Source organism: Tachyglossus aculeatus, chromosome 23 (assembly GCF_015852505.1).
Source record: "Tachyglossus aculeatus isolate mTacAcu1 chromosome 23, mTacAcu1.pri, whole genome shotgun sequence".
Lineage (NCBI taxonomy): Eukaryota > Metazoa > Chordata > Mammalia > Monotremata > Tachyglossidae > Tachyglossus > Tachyglossus aculeatus.
The window spans coordinates 11,367,703-11,388,658 of record NC_052088.1 but is presented as its reverse complement, the minus strand read 5'-3'; the positions used below and the strand labels follow the sequence as shown (position 1 = coordinate 11,388,658).

The 20,956-nt window shown below is 44.0% G+C and overlaps 1 protein-coding gene and 1 long non-coding RNA gene across 3 annotated transcripts in view; one reads left to right on the top strand and one right to left on the bottom strand.

The window, feature by feature from the left end:
• The first annotated feature begins 300 nt into the window (after positions 1-300).
• LOC119944509 lies at positions 301-13,935 on the top strand. Its single transcript, XR_005455924.1, has 3 exons — positions 301-411; positions 4,150-4,271; positions 13,652-13,935. It is a non-coding gene; the product is annotated as an uncharacterized LOC119944509 (long non-coding RNA).
• The window catches only part of AP3B1 (adaptor related protein complex 3 subunit beta 1), a 266,204-nt gene continuing 249,852 nt past the window's right edge, over positions 4,605-20,956 (bottom strand). Inside the window, exons 26-27 of one of the 2 annotated variants that reach the window (XM_038765458.1) lie at positions 18,917-19,055; positions 4,605-5,332 (exon numbers count right to left, since the gene is read on the bottom strand). In XM_038765458.1, the coding sequence (XP_038621386.1) occupies positions 5,101-5,332; positions 18,917-19,055 (371 nt within the window). In that variant the 3' untranslated portion in view covers positions 4,605-5,100. Of the gene's footprint in view, positions 5,333-18,916; positions 19,056-20,956 lie in introns of those variants that run through there. The other variant, XM_038765459.1, reaches the window with a different exon arrangement.

The following is a 20,956-nucleotide window of genomic DNA, read 5'->3' as shown; positions in this document are numbered from 1 at the left end:
GTGTTGCTAAGGGAGGTCTTCACTATGACTGTTCTTAGCTTCTGTGTCGAGGCAGAATTTAACATGTTTCTCCTGGAGACAGCACCAGTCCCTGTTATTCATGGAAGATGGGGGGAGTTGGTGTCTGAGAAGCAGTTTCAGCTTCATCTAACACTGTGCTGCCTCCAGGATAAACATGCAGTGTCTATTATTATTCTACTCAAAGACCAGTTTTAGGTGTTTCCTACGGACAGCAGCAGTGTAGGTGGTTATATGAGTAATGCAAGTTTCCCTTTCTGCCTTGCAGTGAAGAAGACGAATCCTTTCCTTGGCGGGATTAAATTCCATCTGGTATTTTGCCTCACAACTAGGGTACGGGTATTGCGAGGTTGCACTGAAATTGGGCTGAAGTCTGTAAAGACAAAGAGTAAAGTAAGTGTGTGTGTGTGTGTGTGTGTGTGGAGAGAGAGAGACACCTCTTCTATTTTTTCCAATGAAATGCTTCATGAAGAATGAGTAAGTTTTATGTTCATATTCAGTAGTTCCCACAGGGAAAATTTTCATATAGAGGAACCCAAGCCTCTAGCTTCCAAAAGGTTTAAATAGGGTTACCCCCATGATGCTGTCCCCCTAGTTAGTTCTGGAGTTGGGCTTTCCTGTGGTAGCCTGGGTAGGATACTCCCGAGAGCAGATGAACTGGGCCAGAATGGGCAATTATCATTCAAAATTTAACTGGAGTAACCAGTTTTGCCTCAGATCTGACCAATATCTAACTTTTCAAATGCCCCGGGATCCCCTAGAACAGGGAAAATTCTGATGGGTCACTCTGTGGGTCAGAGGGTTAGAATCACTCACTGCTGTACATGGTCAATGGGACGAGCAGAGATGTTTTCCTTTTAGCATCCTTCCCCTCAGCTGCTCCTGGTCAGTACTATCAAATCTCCTGTGGTGACTGGCTTCTCCAGGCAACTGCCATGAATCATTTCTGGGAGGAAGAGGAAGAGGGAAGAAGGGACCCAGGACCTTGACTTCGGCACACTCACAGGGATAAAAATCTCCCCGTCAGAAGTATCATCTTGAACTACAAACTGCAGTTATGTTATTTATAATTTACATTTAACAGTTGTTCTCTCCAGCCCATTCTGTGCTCCTACTTGGTTTCATGAATTTGCTTTTTCCACTATAGCTTCAGCTTGAGGTGAGAAATAGCATAGCCTGGTGGAAAAGGCCAAAGGCCCGGAAGTGAGGTGCCCAGGTTCTAATTCTGCTTCTCCACTTGCTTCCACTGTGCCTTTGGGCCATCAGTTAACTTTTCTGTGGCTCAGTTTCATCATCTGTAAATTGAGGATTAAATCTGCTTTTCCTCCCCCTTTAGACTATGAGCCTCATGTGGGACAGAGACTGTGTTCCACCTGATTGTCTTGTATCTAATTCCAGTGCTTAGCATATAGTAAGTACTTAGCAAATACTACAATTATTAAGCCAATACCTTGAGTTTTTCCTTAAATGGTAAAGTGTGAAAACCTCAGGGGTAGCCATTTGAGAGAAGCTCCATTTAAAATGATCTCTGAACAGAAAAATGCACACAAAAATTGTGGTATTGTTTAAGTGCTGTACTAAGTGCTGGAGTAAATACAAGATAATCAGGTTGGACATAGTCCTGGGATCACTGTTTAAGGAAGGAAGGAGAACGGGTATTTTACAGATGAAAAAACCGAGGCCGAGAGAACTTCAGTGACTATTCCGAGGTTATACAGGCATCCCCAGCAAGTTTTACTTCAGCCCCAAGGACACTCCACCATTCACTAAGGATGGTAGAGAATGGGACACATTTAAATTCAAAACTTTTTTTCTAACACTCGGAAGATAGGGCGACCTCAGTGACAGCCTTTTAAATCACACCTCCTCCAGGAGGCTTTCCTGGATTGATTTTTCTTCTTCCCAGCTTCCATCCTCAGCTATCACCAGCTATCTACTCTCCTATGGATACTGCTTTACCTACCTCCCTGCAAGCCCTTCAGCTATTTACAACAGGAATTCAAGTCCCCAGGTCAAGTACCTTTGCTTTGTTCAGATGTTTTGAAACTGGAAAAAGGAACAAGGGACAAAAGCCATTTAACATATGGGGTAAGCTAGTTTTCAAGACCTTTTTTTTTTGGTGTGGGGGAAAAAAAAATATTTTTTTTGTCCAAATCTGCGTGGAGCAAGAGTAATCCCAGAACCAGCCTGACCAGAGTGAGAAAATGATTTTTCAGACAAAATAGCCCAGTCCCACAGGCCTTCCCCAGGCACCTGATAAAAAAAAAAAAAAGAAAGCAGATTAAGGCTTTTGCTAGGCTCAGGGCCGACTTCACAGGACAGTCGGGCTGTTAGAGGGGGCATGAGGAGAAAGTGGAAGGGGGAGAGGGAGCAGACCATAGTACCCTTCTAAGGTGTCAATCAGTTGGATTTCCAGACCAATCAGAAGGCGTGCATGAAGATGAAATCTCATAGCTAAATGGTGCTGTTGGCAGGACACCATGCTAAACTGCAACAAAAAAGAAAGTGTAGGTGATCTCCCTTCTGTTAGCTAACCAGCCAGGCACTTCTATCACAGGTAAGACCCAGGCAAGATTAAATCCAATTAATTCCATGTTGTCTTTTCCTAACCAGCTTCTCCCCCCACTCATTCCCACCAAAAAGCTCACATTGAATTACAGTCAATGGCAGAGGAATATGTATACAAGATTGGGCATGCAAAATATCCAATTAAATGAATATTAATTTATATCTGACTAACTCTATCCAGTGGCCTAAACTGATAGGACAAATTTTAAGTAATTTAGGAAGTAAGCCTAGCACTTACCTTAAAAACAAAACCAAACCCCTGGGTCTTTGAGTCCTGTTTCCTTTATTTACACACAAAGCAAGGTCTGCTCATGGGTATGAGACACTTAAGGAGCACAGAGCATTTTTACATCCCGAGGCAAAAACCAGGCCTTACCACCACATCCTCCTTTCTCCCGTATGAATCATACACTGGCCAAGACCTGTGTTCTCCTAAAAGACATCTGGGCTGAAAAATTGTGTTCCACGCTTTAAACAGCTATTGACTTAAAAATCCAAAGTTACAAAAGCCGTAGAAAATGTGGTTAATAATGGAAATGCCAATGAACTGCAATTATAGTGGTACTTCTGGGTGTCACTATTATGAGAGTATACGGTACTCTAGAGTGAGGTATAACCTGGACTTATATAGCAACCCCTCCCTCTCCTTTGATTTATGCCGTATTTTGATAGCCGTAGAAACACACCATTCTTGTTTGCTCTCCTCTGAACAGAGGGCTGGAGATTTTAAGGATTTTTCCCATAGTTTGTTCATGCCTCTCGTTGTAAGTATTCTCCAGCCCCTTTATATCAAATGCATTTTTTTCATTTTTCTTCTCACCAAGATTCATTAGATCCCAATCTACAGAACGATGTGTTTTCTTGATTGAAAGAGCCAGCCCTTTCTTCCTACCTTCAACTTGTGGACAAGAATTGGGAGACAAGAGTGGTTCCGATTTACGATCGTGTTTGGGTTACTACTTTGATGGAAAAGTGCTATTATATAAAGTCACTGAATTGGATGACGTACAGTCCCACTAAAAAATTAGCACCCTGCCTACAGAGAAGCTCATTGTATAAAGTGACAGACGAGCCTCACTGCGGTCAGAAGGTGAAGGGTGGGTGGGAGGGGGACCCCAGAGGACCCCCTTTCTCCCACACCGCTGCTGGGGAGAAGCAGGAGCAGAGGGCTAGCGGATTTTGTGGCCAGGAACCTGGGCGACGTTAAGGTCGCTGGTTAGGTCGGGGCAGGGTTGTCCTCTCTGGGGTGCTGAGGAGTCTCTGCCCTTCCAAAGGAATGTATGACTGCCCTTGTCACCGTTTTACCTGAATTTGCCCTGCCATCCATCTCTCTCCTCGCGTTCCGTCCTGGTCCAGCTCTCTTCCACCCTCTGCCACCCTCACACCTTTATGCCAAGTGAGCATTCCTTAGTCTACAAGACTGCGTCCAGCTCCAGGTCCTCACATCCCTTTCCAGCGCTTAGTACAGGGCCCTGAACCAGGTTAGTGCTTGATAAAAGTCACTCCTGCTATTCTGAGAAATGCCAATATGTACTTACATTTCGCTTACTTGTGGTTTCGTAGGGTGGCCAACGTTTGGAGCAGTTTCTGCAAAGCAAGCTGAATTAGTCATTTTCCAATAGGATCGATACCTAGGGACATCAACAAGCTGGGAGGCTGGGCACACCAGAGCGTTGGGATCTAAGGTAACATTTAAATAATTTATTCTGCAGACTCTAATAGGCCTTGTAATAGATCTCATTAATTGCTATTCTGTGACAGAGCTGGCTTGGAAAGGGACCTTCTAGTTATTCTAAAAAGGTTTTTCTGGATATGTTTTAGGGGGAATCCAAACCACTTCTTTACACAAGTAGAGAACTGGCCCTTATTTAGTGACAGTTTTCTTTTCCTAGCAAATCCCTGATACTGCTGTTTACCTCAGCAACTCTCAAAATGATTACTCTTCAATCAATAAACTCCACATGTAGATAATGATTTAGAAGCCATTTTCCAATTAAAAAGGAAAAGAAAGCTGGAAATTCTGTTCATAAACACTACTTTATTTGCTATTCAGAGATTATCTGATAATGCCGGCCTCTGTATACATTGATTACCACACCCAAGAGACACCGAACAGGACAACCCCTTCGAAGATCCCATCCCGTCTTTACATTTATTCCAAACAAGAAGCCACTGGCCCCAACGGTGTGTCCGGCCAGACCCCTGAGCTCAGTTTCCCGATTTCTGCTTCCTGCTGAAGGCAAGCCGATTTCCAATGAACTTTAATTACTTGATATTTGTCCATTATAGCTGAGGGAGAGAGTGGAGGAGGGGAGGAAGGAGCAAGGCAGAATAAATGGGACGTGGATTTAAGAGTTTAGAGAACTGACAGCAAAATATATGTTCTTTGGTTAGCAAGCTGAAAAAAAAAGGGAAAGAACTGCATCCATGAGAGATCCACACCAGCATTCTAAAGCAGGAGACAAGAATGTCAAGAGTGTGTTCTTCCCCCACTGCCAGATGGAAGGGCTATTATTATAAATGAAAGGCAGCAGCAGTGGATGCCAGGCACTTTTGTTGTGTGCCAGACTCTGAAGTCCAGATGTAAGCAGGTTCCCCCTGGGACAGGACAGGCTTCAGCTCCCGCAGTAGAACAGAACCAATCACCGTTTTCTCAGTGTTTATGATGAGCTGGGCTGTGGAGCCTTCTTTCAGCTCCACTGTGACCAGCATCAGTGACCCACTGTGCACAGTTTTCGCTGCAAATCTGGAAGGGGGGGGAAAAAAAAGTGAAGAGACCTCTGACAAGAAAAGGAAAAAACAAAACAAAACCAGGCAGCACGCTACCTCTGAAGTCAAATGAGTTTAAATCACACAACTTTCTCAGCTCATTCAAGACCCCTTTCTCCAAGAAACCAAAAGCCAATTGCATTTGAAAAAATGACAAACGTTCACCACCACTACTCCTACAGCAGAGCAGCTGAGTGTTTTAAGAGCTTAAAGGGAAAGGGACACCATTTATGCGGCAGTTTGGAGGCCAACAACATGCTGGGAGGATTAAACACCAGTCTGATGCATCTACCCCTTTACTTTATTGGGATAAGTTTTTGAATGTTGAAATCCTTTTCTTTCCTTGTTAACATGTTGTGATGCTCAAAGTGGTTCTTTTTAGAGGGGCAACTATGGGTTTTTGCCCAGAGAAGCTATTTTTTAAAATTTTTCAGGTGTACCAGATTCACAAACTGCCCTTATTAGTATCTGAAGAATACAGCAACAGGAGGTTACTTTTATGCACTTAGAAGAACTCTCGGTAAATCCTCCTTTTGCCAGTCCATGAATTCACTCCAGTTAAAATATTCAAATTCAATAGCAAGGGATGGCAGTACCGTGGATTCACTCCAGTTAAAATACTCAAATTCAATGTCAAGGGATGGCAGTAACGTGGAAGGAAGTTCTGTTCAGGGTGACTACCAACAAAATCATTTCCTCTTTGTCCGCCCGGCCCGTTGGCCACTTTTTCTTCTCTCCCCGAGGAAACTCGAGGTCTGCTGGCCTATCACTAAATTCCAAGACATGAAGCACTTACTAATTACATGGAATTAAAAGCAAAACTAGCCTTTTAAGCCCCGCAATTGACTGAAAAGCCATTTTCGGCCCAGTGAACTTCTGTCAATCCTGCCAATTGATTCTGCACGCGCAGCCGGGCCCCAGAGTGAGGCAGGCCCGGGGCGGGCGCCCCAACCCTCCCTCCACTTTGTGGATCCCACACAGCGCAGCCCCCCACCAAGCCCCCACCCTCCTTTGGTTTCCAGCTCGGAGAAGCACCGACCAAGTTGCTGCCCACGGGCTTTTGAAGACACTAACAAGTGTGGAGCAGGTCTGTGCCCTGCCGTGACCCCACTTTGCAGGGCCAATCCCTTTTCCCCTTTCTGAATGACACGTGTCTGAATCGGAGCCATCTGCCTCAATTTGCGCAACATCTTCAGTCACAATAGGGTCCAGTTAGCCCTGACGACAGCTCACAATACAGGAAAATAAAGCTGCGGGGCTGACAGCACGCCGCCGGCTATTCAAGAGCAAACCAACTGGTCAGTGTCTCATGTCTGACAATTAGCAGGGGCCTCGCACAGAGCTGGCTGGGTCCCCCGGGATCTGTTTAATTACCATCAACATAAAAGAGGGAGTTTATCAGGAGACACTCAAAAAAACTTCACTCCAGACTTAATTAAAATATTAGCCACTTAAGCAGGAAGCAGATTCTCTTTAAATGAGAAGTAATTTCTTTTCTGATTTTTTTCGAAACCACATCAAAATCTCGTAACACACTGCATTCATTTTGGGGGACAACGAGCAAGTCATTTTGGGGCCTAAATGTAATCAGGAAAAAGAGTTTCCAGACGATAATTACAATAGTTTAACGCATCACAGAAAACAACAACCCAACAACCCTACAAACAAACAAGCTAATTTTACCGAATTGAAAACATGAGCCACACACTCTCTTATACATCTTTCTGAAAGCTAGTGCATAATTGACTGGGTGTGTTGAAAAATGTTATACCTGTATTAAAAAGTGTCCCCAAAGCTATGATGAACACCTTAGGCAATTATTGGTAATACCACCTGAGAGAACCGCTGAGGGAGTCAGCAAGGCTAGGCTCAATTTAGGGATGTAAATTTTTCAGGTTTGGCAAGACGACTCACAAAGCTCTAAAAGCACACAGGGAAAAAAAAAAAAACCCTAAAAACACCAAACCGCTTCCTGCTATTCATATAGCTCAAGGTAACAGAGACTACTGTGATTGATTTCTATTTTGAAAGCATATGAAGTTTCTAAAATCCCCTTCGTAATTGCTGCTCAACACAAGCCCGGAGAGTTTTTTTGGTCCCAATTTAGGATGCACCTAAGCCCTTCTCTCTTGTCCACAAGATCTTTCTCTTAGGAAAATCCGGCTTCTACTAATAATGTAACCAGTCACTGTAAGCATCCTGCAACAGTTACTTCTGAGATCCTCCCATTCACTTATTCCTTACTGTAAAGAGCTGAATCTCTATGTTGATTTTTGACGGGTTGATAATTGTGTAAACAGTAGTGTTATTAGTCTCTCTATTTACTTAACACTTGTGCCTTGGGACTTCACAGAAGCAGATTATATCTGAATTCAGGAGGAAAAAGCACTGGGCATTTCAGTGCAGCATAGCCCCCAGGCACGTGTTACCTCTTGCCTATTAAAAACTTAAAGTGGTATAAAGCCAGTGTTATGATAATGCAAATTCAGCAGAGACCTATGTCAATATCAGCCTCCTATGTTTACATAGATTAAAATCAGTTTCTCGGTAATATATTCTTTAAATCCCATTACCATTAAATCCTCAAAATACTGTAGCAAATAAGGACATGGAAGAAAAGAGCCATTTGCTTACGCTGCAGTTGCACATGCTAAGTGAATCCAGCGGCCGGTAGAAAAGCAACTGCGATTTAACAAGGCCTCTATTCTGGTGGGCACAAATGTTGGAAGCGTTGGCCGAGTGCAGGAAACGAGAAGATCAGATGTTCTGACACTCTCATTTCACAGTTCAAAAAAGATGTTCTTAATTGGAACGGGGGAGACCACAACTGCTTTTGGACTGCGTAACACAAATGCTGGCCTCCCCCCAACCCCCCACATCGACCCCCATCGCCAAACTGCCCACGAAAGCACAGCCCAAATCCACAGTCAAAAGGAGCCCCATTTCATGGGGATTACTAATTAAGCCCATAAATGACAAGGGAGCTAATTTTGGGATACAAGATTAATGGCCAGTTAGACCACTTGTGTCAATTACTCAGCTACCTGAAAGTAGTAACCCACTTGTCCTCAACTACTGGAATCGGTTGATTATGTCTGGCCTAAAACTTGCTAGCAGTTTGACTCCTCCTGCCCTCTTGTCCTGTGTTTAATCAATCAATCGTATTTATTGAGCACTTACTGTGTGCAGAGCACTGTACTAAGCGCTTGGGAAGTACAAGTTGGCAACATATAGAGACAGTCCCTACCCAACAGTGTATTTAGTTCCTTCTCCCCCCGCCCAACACACACACACCCCGACACACACAACCCCACCCGCCCCCCTGCTCAAAAAATGACAAGGATACAATTAGCCAAGTTTTGTATAAACTTAAACATTGTTAGAATTCTTCAAAGGCCCACCAAATCCACTTTCATGTTATTTCTTCAGGGTCAGTATTCTTCTAAATGACTAATTAGCATGCACAGACCTGTGTGTCTGTAGGGGTGTCATCTTTCATTCAGAACAATACCACCATAGTTTAATCTTTCGAAAATCATCGGCCCATTTCTCCGAATTAAATTCACTGGCACCGTTTTCTCCTTCAAAGTGCAGAGAAGCCCAGTTCCTTTAATGAGACACTCAGGGATGAAATTTGATGGAGTTATGGGAACATCAGGTCAACAGGGAGCCAAGTAAACCTCAAAAACCAGACAGAGAATTAAAGAGAACAAACAGATGTTCAAAAGTATTTCCTAGTTCAGATGGCTTCCACAGGATTAAAAAGATAATGTCTAGATCATTTTCCTAAGTTTTCAATCCGTTCATCAACCAACATCCCCTGTTTGAACCCTCCCATCAGAGAGCTAAACCTGAAAATTTTTCTTGTCAGAAATATTACCAGTGTGAGCATCCTGGGGTGCTCTTCTGAGCTGATATACATTATTATGTTGGCAGATTCAAGAACAGATGGAGATTTTGACAATGGAAAAATGTTGGTCCAACTATAGCTTGCAAGGCTTGACGGTGGGAGTGGTGCGTCTATTGCCCAAGTTTTTCAATAGCAGTTTACTTAGAGGATTTTTTTTTAAATCCTGCAACTCTCTAACAAAACTGCTAAGATATTTATATTAAAATCTGTTCTGAGAAATGGTATTTGCGTGAAAGACTGCCTGTATCTCCAGGGAACTCACAAACAGAAGATTTTTATACAAAATGAGATTTGCTACACTTAATGCAACGGCTCTAAGACATGCGTTTTCTTCTCTTGGGCAGTCTCCCTGGTCCCTGATTTTTCTATTCTGAGTTCAATTTTCTCCTGTTTTCTGTTCTACTGGTTACCAGAAGCTGTGACAATGGCCCACTCAGGCTAAAACTTTTTTTCCTTCCCCCGTACATGAAGCCTTCAATTACTGCCTGCTGAAGCAGACAGAATCCTATTAGTAAGAAAGACGATCACAAGATGCAGTGCCCTGCCCTAGCTGTATAAAAATAATTAGTCCAAAGTTGACAAATGTGTAATGAAGTTGCACAATGACTGTATGAAGAAATACTGGTTTGAATTAGCCTCCTGTTCCTAAATACCAGAATGAGTAGCTTTAGAACACTCGTTTTCCAAATGTTGAAATAAAACAGAATTTTACCAACTCTAGACCTCGACTTGATTCAGCCCAGCCGTAACATCAGATTGATTTTTTTTTTTAGCCTGAGCAATCCCATAAAATATGAACTACAGATAAATTCTGTTTACTTGAAGCAATTCGGAATCGAAAATTATATTAATTTCATACCTGCCATTAAAAAGTCAGTTCCAAATGGCCTGGAGAGGAATTGAGTTATATTTTCCCCAATTTTCCACTGAAAACCTAGGCTCAGGTATCCGGGCTTAGTCTCCTCTTAATACTTGGAGAAGGGAGGGTCTGGCTACGTTTTATTCTTAGTTTAAAGAGTCCATGAATTACTCATCCTCTCAAGAAGGCAGTTACTCTTTTTCAGGGATACAGTCTCTTTCCTTCAGGATTCTGGGCCTTGTTACAGCCCTTTCTCTGTTCTAAGCCTTGGGATGGATACGGGCAGGATGTAATCAGCTCAGACCTGATCTTCTGCATCCAGATTAGTTTCCTTCCCAAATTCCGAGTAACGTATCAAAAACTCCTCCCGGATTGATGCCAAACTCATAAAACCAAAACTTACTCCATAAATACCACAAACACAATTACAGCCATTTTGGTTTTTAAAAAGTTAACAAAAATAGGGAAAAGCGGTAAAACAACATCTTCCTTATTATTAGTATAAATTCCTATTTGCAGAACTATTAAATCCCAGAATGGGCTGCCTCACTAAAGGTGAAGTTAAATAAAAGCTTAAACTAGGGATTGTTGGAGTTAGTTTTTTTTTGGTTTAGCTATAGCTTGGCAAATACTACAAAATGCTTTCTGTAGAATAATTAACTCTGAGGACCCTGTTTGTTTTTTTAAAAAAATAAATAATGCTGCCACAAATAAAATGCTGGTCAAAGCAGTCAGATTCAAAAGCAGTGCTGTCCTCTAGTGGACAACAGCCATTATTTGAAAAAAAACCACTTTATTTTGCTTAAATCTAGGTTCCACACACCTTTAATTGTGTAGAATTGGTTTCATAATCAAAACACCACATTTGTGGAAGAAACTAAACCTAAAATTTCACCCCCACCGCCCCCCAAAATTCAGAAACAGTCTTTCCAAAAACAGAACTGAAATGCCATATGATGTCGAGACTCCTGAAACTCAGATCTCAAAGCCCCCCAGATGCCGGCGAAAGTAGAAAAAATATATAGTCTCAGTAAGATTAATCTGAAAATTGTTTGCAGTTACATGTTCCGCATGGCTTCTGAAAACCAAGTCCGTATGCGATTTTGGCTGTAAGATCCCGATGAGCTGGGAATATTTTCTTAGGCCTGCATTCCTAGTTCTGTGATGCAGATCTTTTTTAGGTTCCACACACCTTCAATTGTGTAGAATTGGTTTCATAATCAAAACACCACATTTGTGGAAGAAACTAAACTAAAATTTCACCCCCCCCCCGCCCAAATTCAGCAACAGTCTTTCCAAAAACAGAACTGAAATGCCATATGATGTCGAGACTCCTGAAACTCAGATCTCAAAGCCCCTCCAGATGCCGGCGAAAGTAGAAAAAATATATAGTCTCAGTAAGATTAATCTCAAAATTGTTTGCAGTTATATGTTCCGCATGGCTTCTGAAAACCAAGTCCGTATGCAATTTTGGCTGTAAGATCCAGATGAGCTGGGAATATTTTCTTAGGCCTGCATTCCTAGTTCTGCGATGCAGATCTTTTTAGATGGGAAAAATACAAGTAATGTGCAGGGAATTTATTTAACAGGAGCATCAACACTGACATTTGTGGCCATTTATGGCTGAAGGCATTGAGGGCTTGGAGTTTAACCAGCCGGTTTTTAACTGCCACAAAATCCTTGATCAGAGGACACCCTTGCAATTCTAAACCTTGGTAAAATAAACTGCCTTTTTAATGTGTTGATAAGTAAAAGTTGAACTGCACGTTGCCATGGATACACTGTTCCATTTACAGCCTCGACTTCCACTAATAGTGAGGAGACTGCCCAGTGATAACAGGGTAACACATAGTCCACTGGCTGTATTTATCCACAAGTTAAATAAATTCTGGTATTTCACCAACATAACTAAACCCCTCACTATTAACATGGGATAGGGAGAGTGTCACAACAGGATCATGTCCACAGAGCCTGTTAGACATGAAACCGATGACTACAATATAGTTCTGATCAAAAGCTCATAATTCTTATTCAATAAACGAAGAAAACAAATGAAATCATGGCAGGGGCAAGGCATTCCACTTACGCTCAAATATCACATGTTGTCTTAAAAGGGTCAATTTGTTGCTCGGGAAAGGGCAAGCCCAGTTACCCCAGGCAGACACATGGATGGAACGGGAAACAGAACCAACCTTGGCTGATCCAATCTTCACCATAGCATAGAATTCCCAGAGTTACCTGCAACTTTAGGTACCGGTCATATTGAACACAAACTTCAAATAGGATCCATTTGAGGAAAGCCTAAAAATGTATTATGACCTCAGGTCTATGCAGACTTGAAATACAACTCTTTGGAAGTCAAAATGCAGTACAATTCAATAATTAAAAACAGAGTAACGTCTCGGTTGAGCAGTTAAGTACCATGGAGACAAGAGTGTAAAAAGTAAGCATTTAGACCAATGGCATTGTTTAACCTCCCACATAAAATACTTAAAATAGATGAAAATCCAATTAAAAATATTCTTTCAGATGAAATATGGCTACAGCAAGAAGCTCGGCGACCTAATGAAGCACAGGACAGAGGCAGGAAAACTGGCTTCTAATGCCGACTCTGACACTCACCTGTTGTCCCTAACTTGAACAAAGCACTTAACTTCTTTGTGCCTCAACTACCTCATCTATAAAATGGGGGCCTGTTAGTAACTAAATAATAATCATGATTATGGTATTTGTTAAGCAGTTACTATATGCCAAACCCTGGAGAAGAAAGAACATAATTAGGTTGGAAACAGTCTCTGACCTACATGGGACTTAGAGTCTAAATAGGAGGGAGAACAGGTATTTCGTCCCCATTTCCCAGGTGAAGAATCTGAGGCCTGGAGCAAGGTCACACCGCAGGCACTGGGATTAGAACCCAGGTCCTCTGACTCTCAGTCATGTGCTCTTTCCACCAGACCCACACTGTTCTCCCTCCCACTTAAGCAGCAGCATGGCACAGTGGGTAGACCATGGGCTTGGGAGTCGGAGGTCATGGGTTCAAATCCCGGCTCTGCCAATTGTCAGCTGTGTGACTTTGGGCAAGTCACTTCACTTCTTTGGGCCTCAGTTCCCTCATCTGGAAAATGGGGATGAAGACTGTGAGCCCCACGTGGGACAACCTGATCACCTTGTAACCTCCCCAGTGCTTAGAACAGTGCTTTGCACATAGTAAGCGGTTAATAAATGCCATTATTATTAAGACTGTGAACTCTGAGAGAGACAGGCACTGCTTTTGCTCTGATTATCCTGTGTCAACCCCAGTGCTTAGCACAATGCTTGACTCATATTAAGGACTTAAATACCGTATTTGTTAATTATTTCTCATTATTTACAGTCAGGGTTTCATTAGTCTCTCTTTCTCTCTTTTTTTTCTTTGGCTGCCTGGCTTGTGACCATGTCATTGCTGTTTAAGGCCTTTTTAATGGTGTGTGGGCAGAGGGAACACAGGGTATCAGAACTCCATTTGGTCCGTTTGCTACCTTGTGCAGATTTGCTGGAGATTTGAGGAGGAGGTGGAAACTATTGGCTCTAACGACATTTCTGAAGATCTGTCTGAAATTTTCATGCTATTCCTGTCCCCCACTGCCATGGATAATTGAAAGCTGGCTGTAGCGTGGCACTCCATATTCAGACTTGGATTCACCAACATGGTGACTTACTAAAGCAAAAAATAGACTTTTCGCATTTGCAAGTCAATAATGAGGGGAATGAACAGGAGCACAAGGACCCTCTCGTGTATCCTGTTAATAAGAAATCTGCTTCTGTGTTTCTATTTCCTTGCGCTTACCGGGCCGGCGTATGCTTGTTCATACACGTAGCTTGGTTTCCCTCCACGTGCATGGTCTAGAGGCACCTGGGTGGGTTTTGGTTGGGGTGGGAGGGTGACTGTGTGTGTCCAGGTGGGTCACTGTGTTTCTGTTTCCGTGTTGACTGGGAAGCTGTGTCTGGCGGTGGACTCTGTGCTAAAGCAGGGGGCAAGTTCAGAAGAGACTGGACACAGGGCAGGGTACTGGAGACTAACTGGTGCACGTCTCTGCGGCCAGGATCTAACTCTTCCCCTGGGCCTACACTGCTGTTGCCTACTAGCTGTTTTCTTCCTCTATTCCCCTCTACAATTTCCAGCAGGGAGGCGGCAGGAACGGGTCTGGCGGGGTCCCTGGGCCTCTCTCTGCCCGCTGGTTGCTTTCAGATGGACAGTCTGGTGGCGAGCCGAGCGGCAGCAGCAAGACCCAGGGGTCTGGGGTCAGTGCTGGTGGGGCCCAGCTCTGCCCCCGTCAGTGGTCCTGGGGTCCCCTTTCTGTCTTTCTGCTGCTGAACTGTCCTCTCCCAGGCACTTAGTAAAGTTCTTTGCCCACAGTAAGTGCTCAGTAAATACGACCGAATGAATGAATGCAGTTTGCAGCTGCTTTCAGGGTCCGTAGTACTGGTGGTGGCGTTTATCGAGCATCCACTGGATGTGCCACACTGTGCCACCCCATCTGTCTGCCCATCTCTCTCAACCTCTGCTTGCCAACAAGTTGGCAAGAACAATGACTTACCACCCAGGAAAACCGGGGGATTGCTGCTGGGAAGCCCCGAGTTTTATGTCTCTCAGCATTTAGAATATTGCATCATTTAGCATAAACAAACTCATTTTGTGTTGAACTGTGATGCCAATACAGAGGAACATACCTCAACTAAAGGCCACAATATCATACCATTCGCTACACACTGACGAAGTCCAAGGATGTCAAAACGTGATGCAGTGTCAAAAAGAAGTGATTGCGAAAGCCCAAACCTTGTTTTCACTCTGTCTTCTCAAGAAATGGCCCCAGCTTGATTCTATCCTTTACGACACTTTGGCCGTTGACCCCTTTCCCACATCCTCTCCTTAGCCTGGAACTCCCTCGCTCTTCCTGTCCTCAGACTGTAAATTCGTTATGGGGCGGGGAATGTGTCTGCTAATTCTGCTGTATTGTACTCTCCCAAGTGCTTAGTACAGTGCTCTGCACATAAGGCTCAATAAATACCACTGATTGATTGACACTGTCCTATAAGAGACCTAGTATGGTGTAACAGTCCAGTCCAGTATTAGGGAGTTAGATTGGGCTGCAACAGAATCACTGTGGGATTCCAATTTGAATACTGAAAAATGATATCTATATAAGCTCATTAATCCAATATGATAATGTAATCCTTTGGGTATTGCAGTTAAAAAAAAATTAACCCAAAGCAATAAGGCAATCAACTCTTAATTTCAGTTATTGTTAATGTAAATAGTAATTGCTGGAACCTCATTCTGAATGAAATTTAGAATATCATTTGTGCCCTGCTGATGAGCGGAACAGAAACGCCTGCCACTCTCTCTGTACAATGGACAATCAACTTCTTTAACACCTCTGCATGATAACGGATACACAAATGACCTTTGGTCCTTAAAGGGGCTTTCTCTGCTAGCCACAATGCAGCCGAAAGCTGGTACTGGGGCACGGCCTGGCAGTTAAAAGTTGGGTGGAAAGGGCTTGGGTGGAAAGGGCTTGGTACTGGGAGCCAGGAAACTGGGGTTCTTTTGAGTCTCAGCTCTGCCACCGACCTGCTGGGTGACCTGGACAATTTACCTCACCTCTCTATGCTTCATCTTCCTCATCTGTATAACTGGGGGGTAAGATGGCTGAGCTCACTGTTGGGTAGGGACTGTCTCTATAAGTTGCCAATTTGTACTTCCCAAGCGCTTAGTACAGTGCTCTGCACACAGTAAGCGCTCAATAAATACAATTGATGATGATGATGATGCTCTGCTTATTTACCTCTTATGGGAAAGGGCCCAAGTCTGATCTGATGACCCTATACCTATTCCAGAGTTTAGCCCGGTCCTTGGCATAGAATAAGTGCTTAGTAAATATCTGTAATACCATCATTACTGTCATAAACAACCTCACGGATTCTATCTTGCAAATTAAGGGCTTTTGAATATTGGCAATGAAAGTGAGGCTTCCCTTATTAGTGCTGCTAACTCCGGACTTAAACCATGTAAGGGGCTTCATATTCCACCTTGACCATGGCATCAGCCTCCTTGCTGGCCTTCCTGCCTCCTACCTCTCCAGTCCCTACTTCACTCTGCTACCCAGATCATTCTTGGAAAACACGTTTAGTCCATATCTCCCAGTGCCTCACACAGAAACTCCGAACTACTGGCTTTAAAAGTACTCAGTCAACTCTCCCCATCCTACCTTACCTTTCTGACCTTCTTACTGCAATCCAACCCTCACACTTTGCTCCTCTAATACTGAGCCTTTGCTCTCTGGCCTGGAAATCCCTCCCCCTTCGTACCTGACAGTCCACCACTTCAAAGCCCTCCTGAAATCACATTTCCTCCAAGACACTTTCCCCCAGCTAAGCCCTCATTTCCTCTTCCTTCTGCATCGCCTACACACTTGGATCTGTACCTCTTAAGCGCTTGATAGTCACCCCCCACTTCCAGTCCCACACCCTTATGTCCATACTTAATACTCTTGCCATTTCCCCTATCGGGAATTTATTTTAATGTCTGTCTCCCCTTCTTGACTGTAAGCCTCTGGTGGACAAGGGATCATGCCTACCAACTCTACTGTATTGTACTCTCCCCAGTATTTAGTACAGTCATCTGTATACAGTAAGTGCTCAAAAAATACCATTTGTTGAGTGCAGTAAACTGTACTACACTGTGCTTAGGAAAGTACAACAGATACATAAGGTGTTCCCAGCCACAGGGTGATTCCACTCCAACAGGGGGTAAGGCACTGCTGACACCTTAGGAAGTTTGAGACTTTGAGCAATTTAGACTAATTTCTACCTGAAGAAACTCAGAATTGCTTTGGGAAATGCTGCAATGATACTTCCACATCATTACTCCCGGGCAGCCCTGCGAGGATAACGGGGAGAGGAGGTCCCAAACTCCCCCTCCAAAGCTACCCCTATTTTCTTTCCTTTGAAGATGGCTGGAGAAACAAAACTGGAAGAAAATTCTGATGCTGGGATTTCTCTGAAGAGCAACTTCATGTACAGGGATCAAAAATATTTCCATCTAGTTTTTCTACTGAACTGTGTATTTGGTTGGAGTTGAATATTCTGGGTGAAAAAGCTTTACTCAATCAGTTAACAGTATTGGTTCTTGACATGTTCCCTGAATATGCAATCTAAAGTTTGAAGCCTTTACCGTAACCCTCTGAAGTATATTGCTCGTTACAAAGTGAGAGGCTCTTTTCAATGGCTAAAATAGGTATGCTGAGACAGAGAGAGAAATTAAGTCTTGTTTGTAAATAATTAGCTTGAGCAGGCACAAAATGGCACCTGCACATTTTGTTTAAAGGGAAATTCCCACTTCAGTTATTGACTAAATGATTGCACCTTGCTCACTCATTTGAAGTCCTAGGCCTTACTCTGGGCATGGGGGGGAGAAGAGTGATATGGGGTGTCCAACCAGCAATCTCATTGCCTCGGGGACAGTCCCCCATAATCCCTCACCGAACTGGGCACACAGTAAGCGCTCAATAAATACGATTGATGATGATGATGATGATGATGGGGCGGTGGGATGGGTGATCTAGGGAGCTGGCTGCAGCTCAGGGGAGCAGGCCTCCTGTGGGGTCCGGGCTTTGGGATGCCCCATTGTTCCTTTAGTGGCCCCGTCTGCAGGCTGGATTCCTGTGGGGCATTTGTGAGTAACACAGGCGAAGACCCAGGGGCGAGAGGGAAAGGGTCGGCTTACAGAACCTAAGTTCTCTCCCTCTTGGATACACCAGGGCTCCCGGAGGGTCCGCTCCTCTGTTTCCCTGGCTCTCCAAGCAAGCCAGACGCTGGAGAGCTGCAGCTGGGAAGGAGGGATGAGCAAACAACGGCTCCCACGTTCCTCTCACTGTCCCCTCATGGCAGCCGACCGGTCAGAGTCCTGCTCGCAGGGAGAGGCTGGGACCTTGGGCAGCTGCGTGACTAGGACTGATGAAAAACGGCAGTCCTGTCGGCACTGTGGGGCGGTGCTGGAGGAGGCCCCAGGCCCCAGAAGAAGTCGGGGATCTCACAGACCTGCCCTCCCTCCCCATTCTTCCCAAGGTTGACCCTGTTTTATTCCCACTTGAGCCGGGTCACCAGTGGGCCTACATTCAGTTGCATCGCTGCCCTCTGGGGAACCTCACTCCGAAGTCAAACAAGGAGGCTGTGACAACGGAGAAGCAGCGTGGCCTAGTGAAAAGAGCACAGGCCTAGGAGTCTGCACATAGTAAGCGCTCAATAAATACGATTGATGATGATGATGATGATGAGTCAGAGGACCTGGGTTCTAATTCCAGATCTGCCACGTAAAGGCTCTGTGATCTTGGGCAAGCCACTTGGATGGGCTTCAGTTTCCTCAACTGCAAAATGGGAGTAAAATCCTACCCCCTCCTTCTTAGACTGTGAGCCCTACGTGGGACAGGGACTCTGTCTACCCTGATTTCCATGTATCTACCCCTGCACTTAGTGCCTGACACATAGTAAGCACTTAACAGATACCAGAAGAAAAAAACTAAAAAAAATGGACAGACTGGCATGCTGAAAATGTGGCTCATTACTCCCTGGGTCCTACGCAGACCTAACCACCACAAACATCATGGCACGATACCACCAAATGGCACCACGTACACTTTGGTAATGCTTGTTTGGAGGAGGAAAAGGAGGGTACAGGTTATAGCTACTTCTTACTAAAGAGTGTATGTCTCTTGATTTCTCCCACAGGCCTCCAAAGGTTGTAGGAGGCTTACCTGAGTACGTTGTCTTGGCCAGAGGGGACGATGCCTAAATTGGCTATGTTCACCACCTTCTGAAGTATCACGGGGGCTGCAGAATTCTGGGGGGCCGCAGTGATCGTAGCCGATGTTTCATTCATTCCTGTCAGCAAACCTGCAATAGGAAATATTGGTCCCTCAGCAGGTGCATTCTTTATTCAACAAACTGCAATTCTCACCAAAACAGCGACACAATCAGTTTCAAGGATTGGCTTGGATTAACAACCAAATGCTATTTTCAGCATTTCACACCTTACTTTCTTTCTCTAAACAAAAAATGTTCACAAAGTGGTTTCAAAATCCTTTTGATTTCCTCCATCTTCAAAGGGTACACACATTCAGCTCAAAGCATACACCAGTCAAATAAATGGTATGTACTGAGCACTTAGGGTGTGGCGAGCACTGTACTAAGCACAGTCCCTGCCCACAATGAGCATACTGTCTAGAGTAAGGAGAAGCAGCATGGCGTAGTGGATAGAGCATGATCCTGGGAGTCAGAAGGTCATGGGTTCTAATCCCAACTCTGTCAACTTCTGTGTGACCTTGGTCAAATCACCCCACTTCTCTGGGCCTCAGTTACCTCACCTGTAAAATGGGGATTAATTAATGTGAACCCCATGTGGGACACGGACTGTGTTCAATATGATTTGCTGTATCTACCCCAGCGCTTAGTACAGTGCCTGGTACACAGTAAGTCAAATCACCCCACTTCTCTGGGCCTCAGTTACCTCACCTGTAAAATGGGGATTAATTAATGTGAGCCCCATGTGGGACAGGGACTGTGTTCAATCTACCCCAGCGCTTAGTACAGTGCCTAGTACACAGTAAGTACCTAACAAATACCACTATTATTATTTTTTTAAATTATTATTATTACTAGTAGCCAGTCAACATCAAAATCTGGTCTAGGTTACCTTTGTCCCACACTCTAATTACTTGAATACATTTTTTTTTTAAATGGTCTTTGTCAAGTGCTTACTATGTGCCAGGCACTGTATTAAGTGCTGGGGCAGATACAAGCTAATCAGGTTGGACTCAGCCAATGTCCCATGTGGGGCTCACCATCTTAATTCCCATTTCACAGATGAGGTAGTTGAGACACAGAGAAGTTAGGTGACTTGCCCAAGGTCATACAGCAGACTGGTGGTGGAGATGGGATTAGAAACCAGATCCTCTGGCTCCCAGGACTGTGCTCTTTCCATTAGGCCATGTTGCTTCCCTAATACACATTAATGATTATAATAATAATAATAATTATTATTATTATGGTATTTGTTAAGTGCTTACTATGTGTCAAGCACTGTACTAAGCCCTGGAGTGGATCTAAGCAAATCACAGTGGACACAGTCCTTGTCCCACATGAGGCTCACAGTCTCAATCCTCATTTTACAGGTGAGGTAACTGAGGCCCAGAGAAGTGAAGTAACTCACCCAAGGTCACACAGCAGACAAGTGGTGGAGCCGGAAATAGAACCCATTACCTTCTGACTCCCGGGCCCGTGCTCTAGCCACTATGCCATGCTGCTTCTAATCATGGAAAAAATGAAATCAGTGGGTTTCTGTTCCTGTCTCTTCGAACTGTTGTGTCCCCACTGCAGTGAAAATGCTGATAACTACCCAGGGTATGGATGGAAATTCCCCAAGCAATAAAAAGCAGTTCTGCCACCAGGCCCCTGTGTTTGAAAATAATCAAAGGGGGAAAAAAAGGTGAAAAAAAATTAAAAGGTCACATTTTTTAATATGGGATTCCAAAAACTTTCCTTTATTCATTCCAATATACCTCCCAAGAATCAACGACAGAGGGTATACCATGGTGGATTCTGAGACTGCTGGCAGCCATTACCTGATGAGTAACTGCCCTCGGCAACTAGTCAGAGCACTGCTACCAGTCAGTGCCTAGGAGCCAGAAGGCTTTTGAAAAACAAACACATGCACGTAAGTAGCAGCTGACGATGTCTGAGTAGTTATTCATTCAATCGTATTTATTGAGCGCTTACTGTGTACAATTTGGCAACAG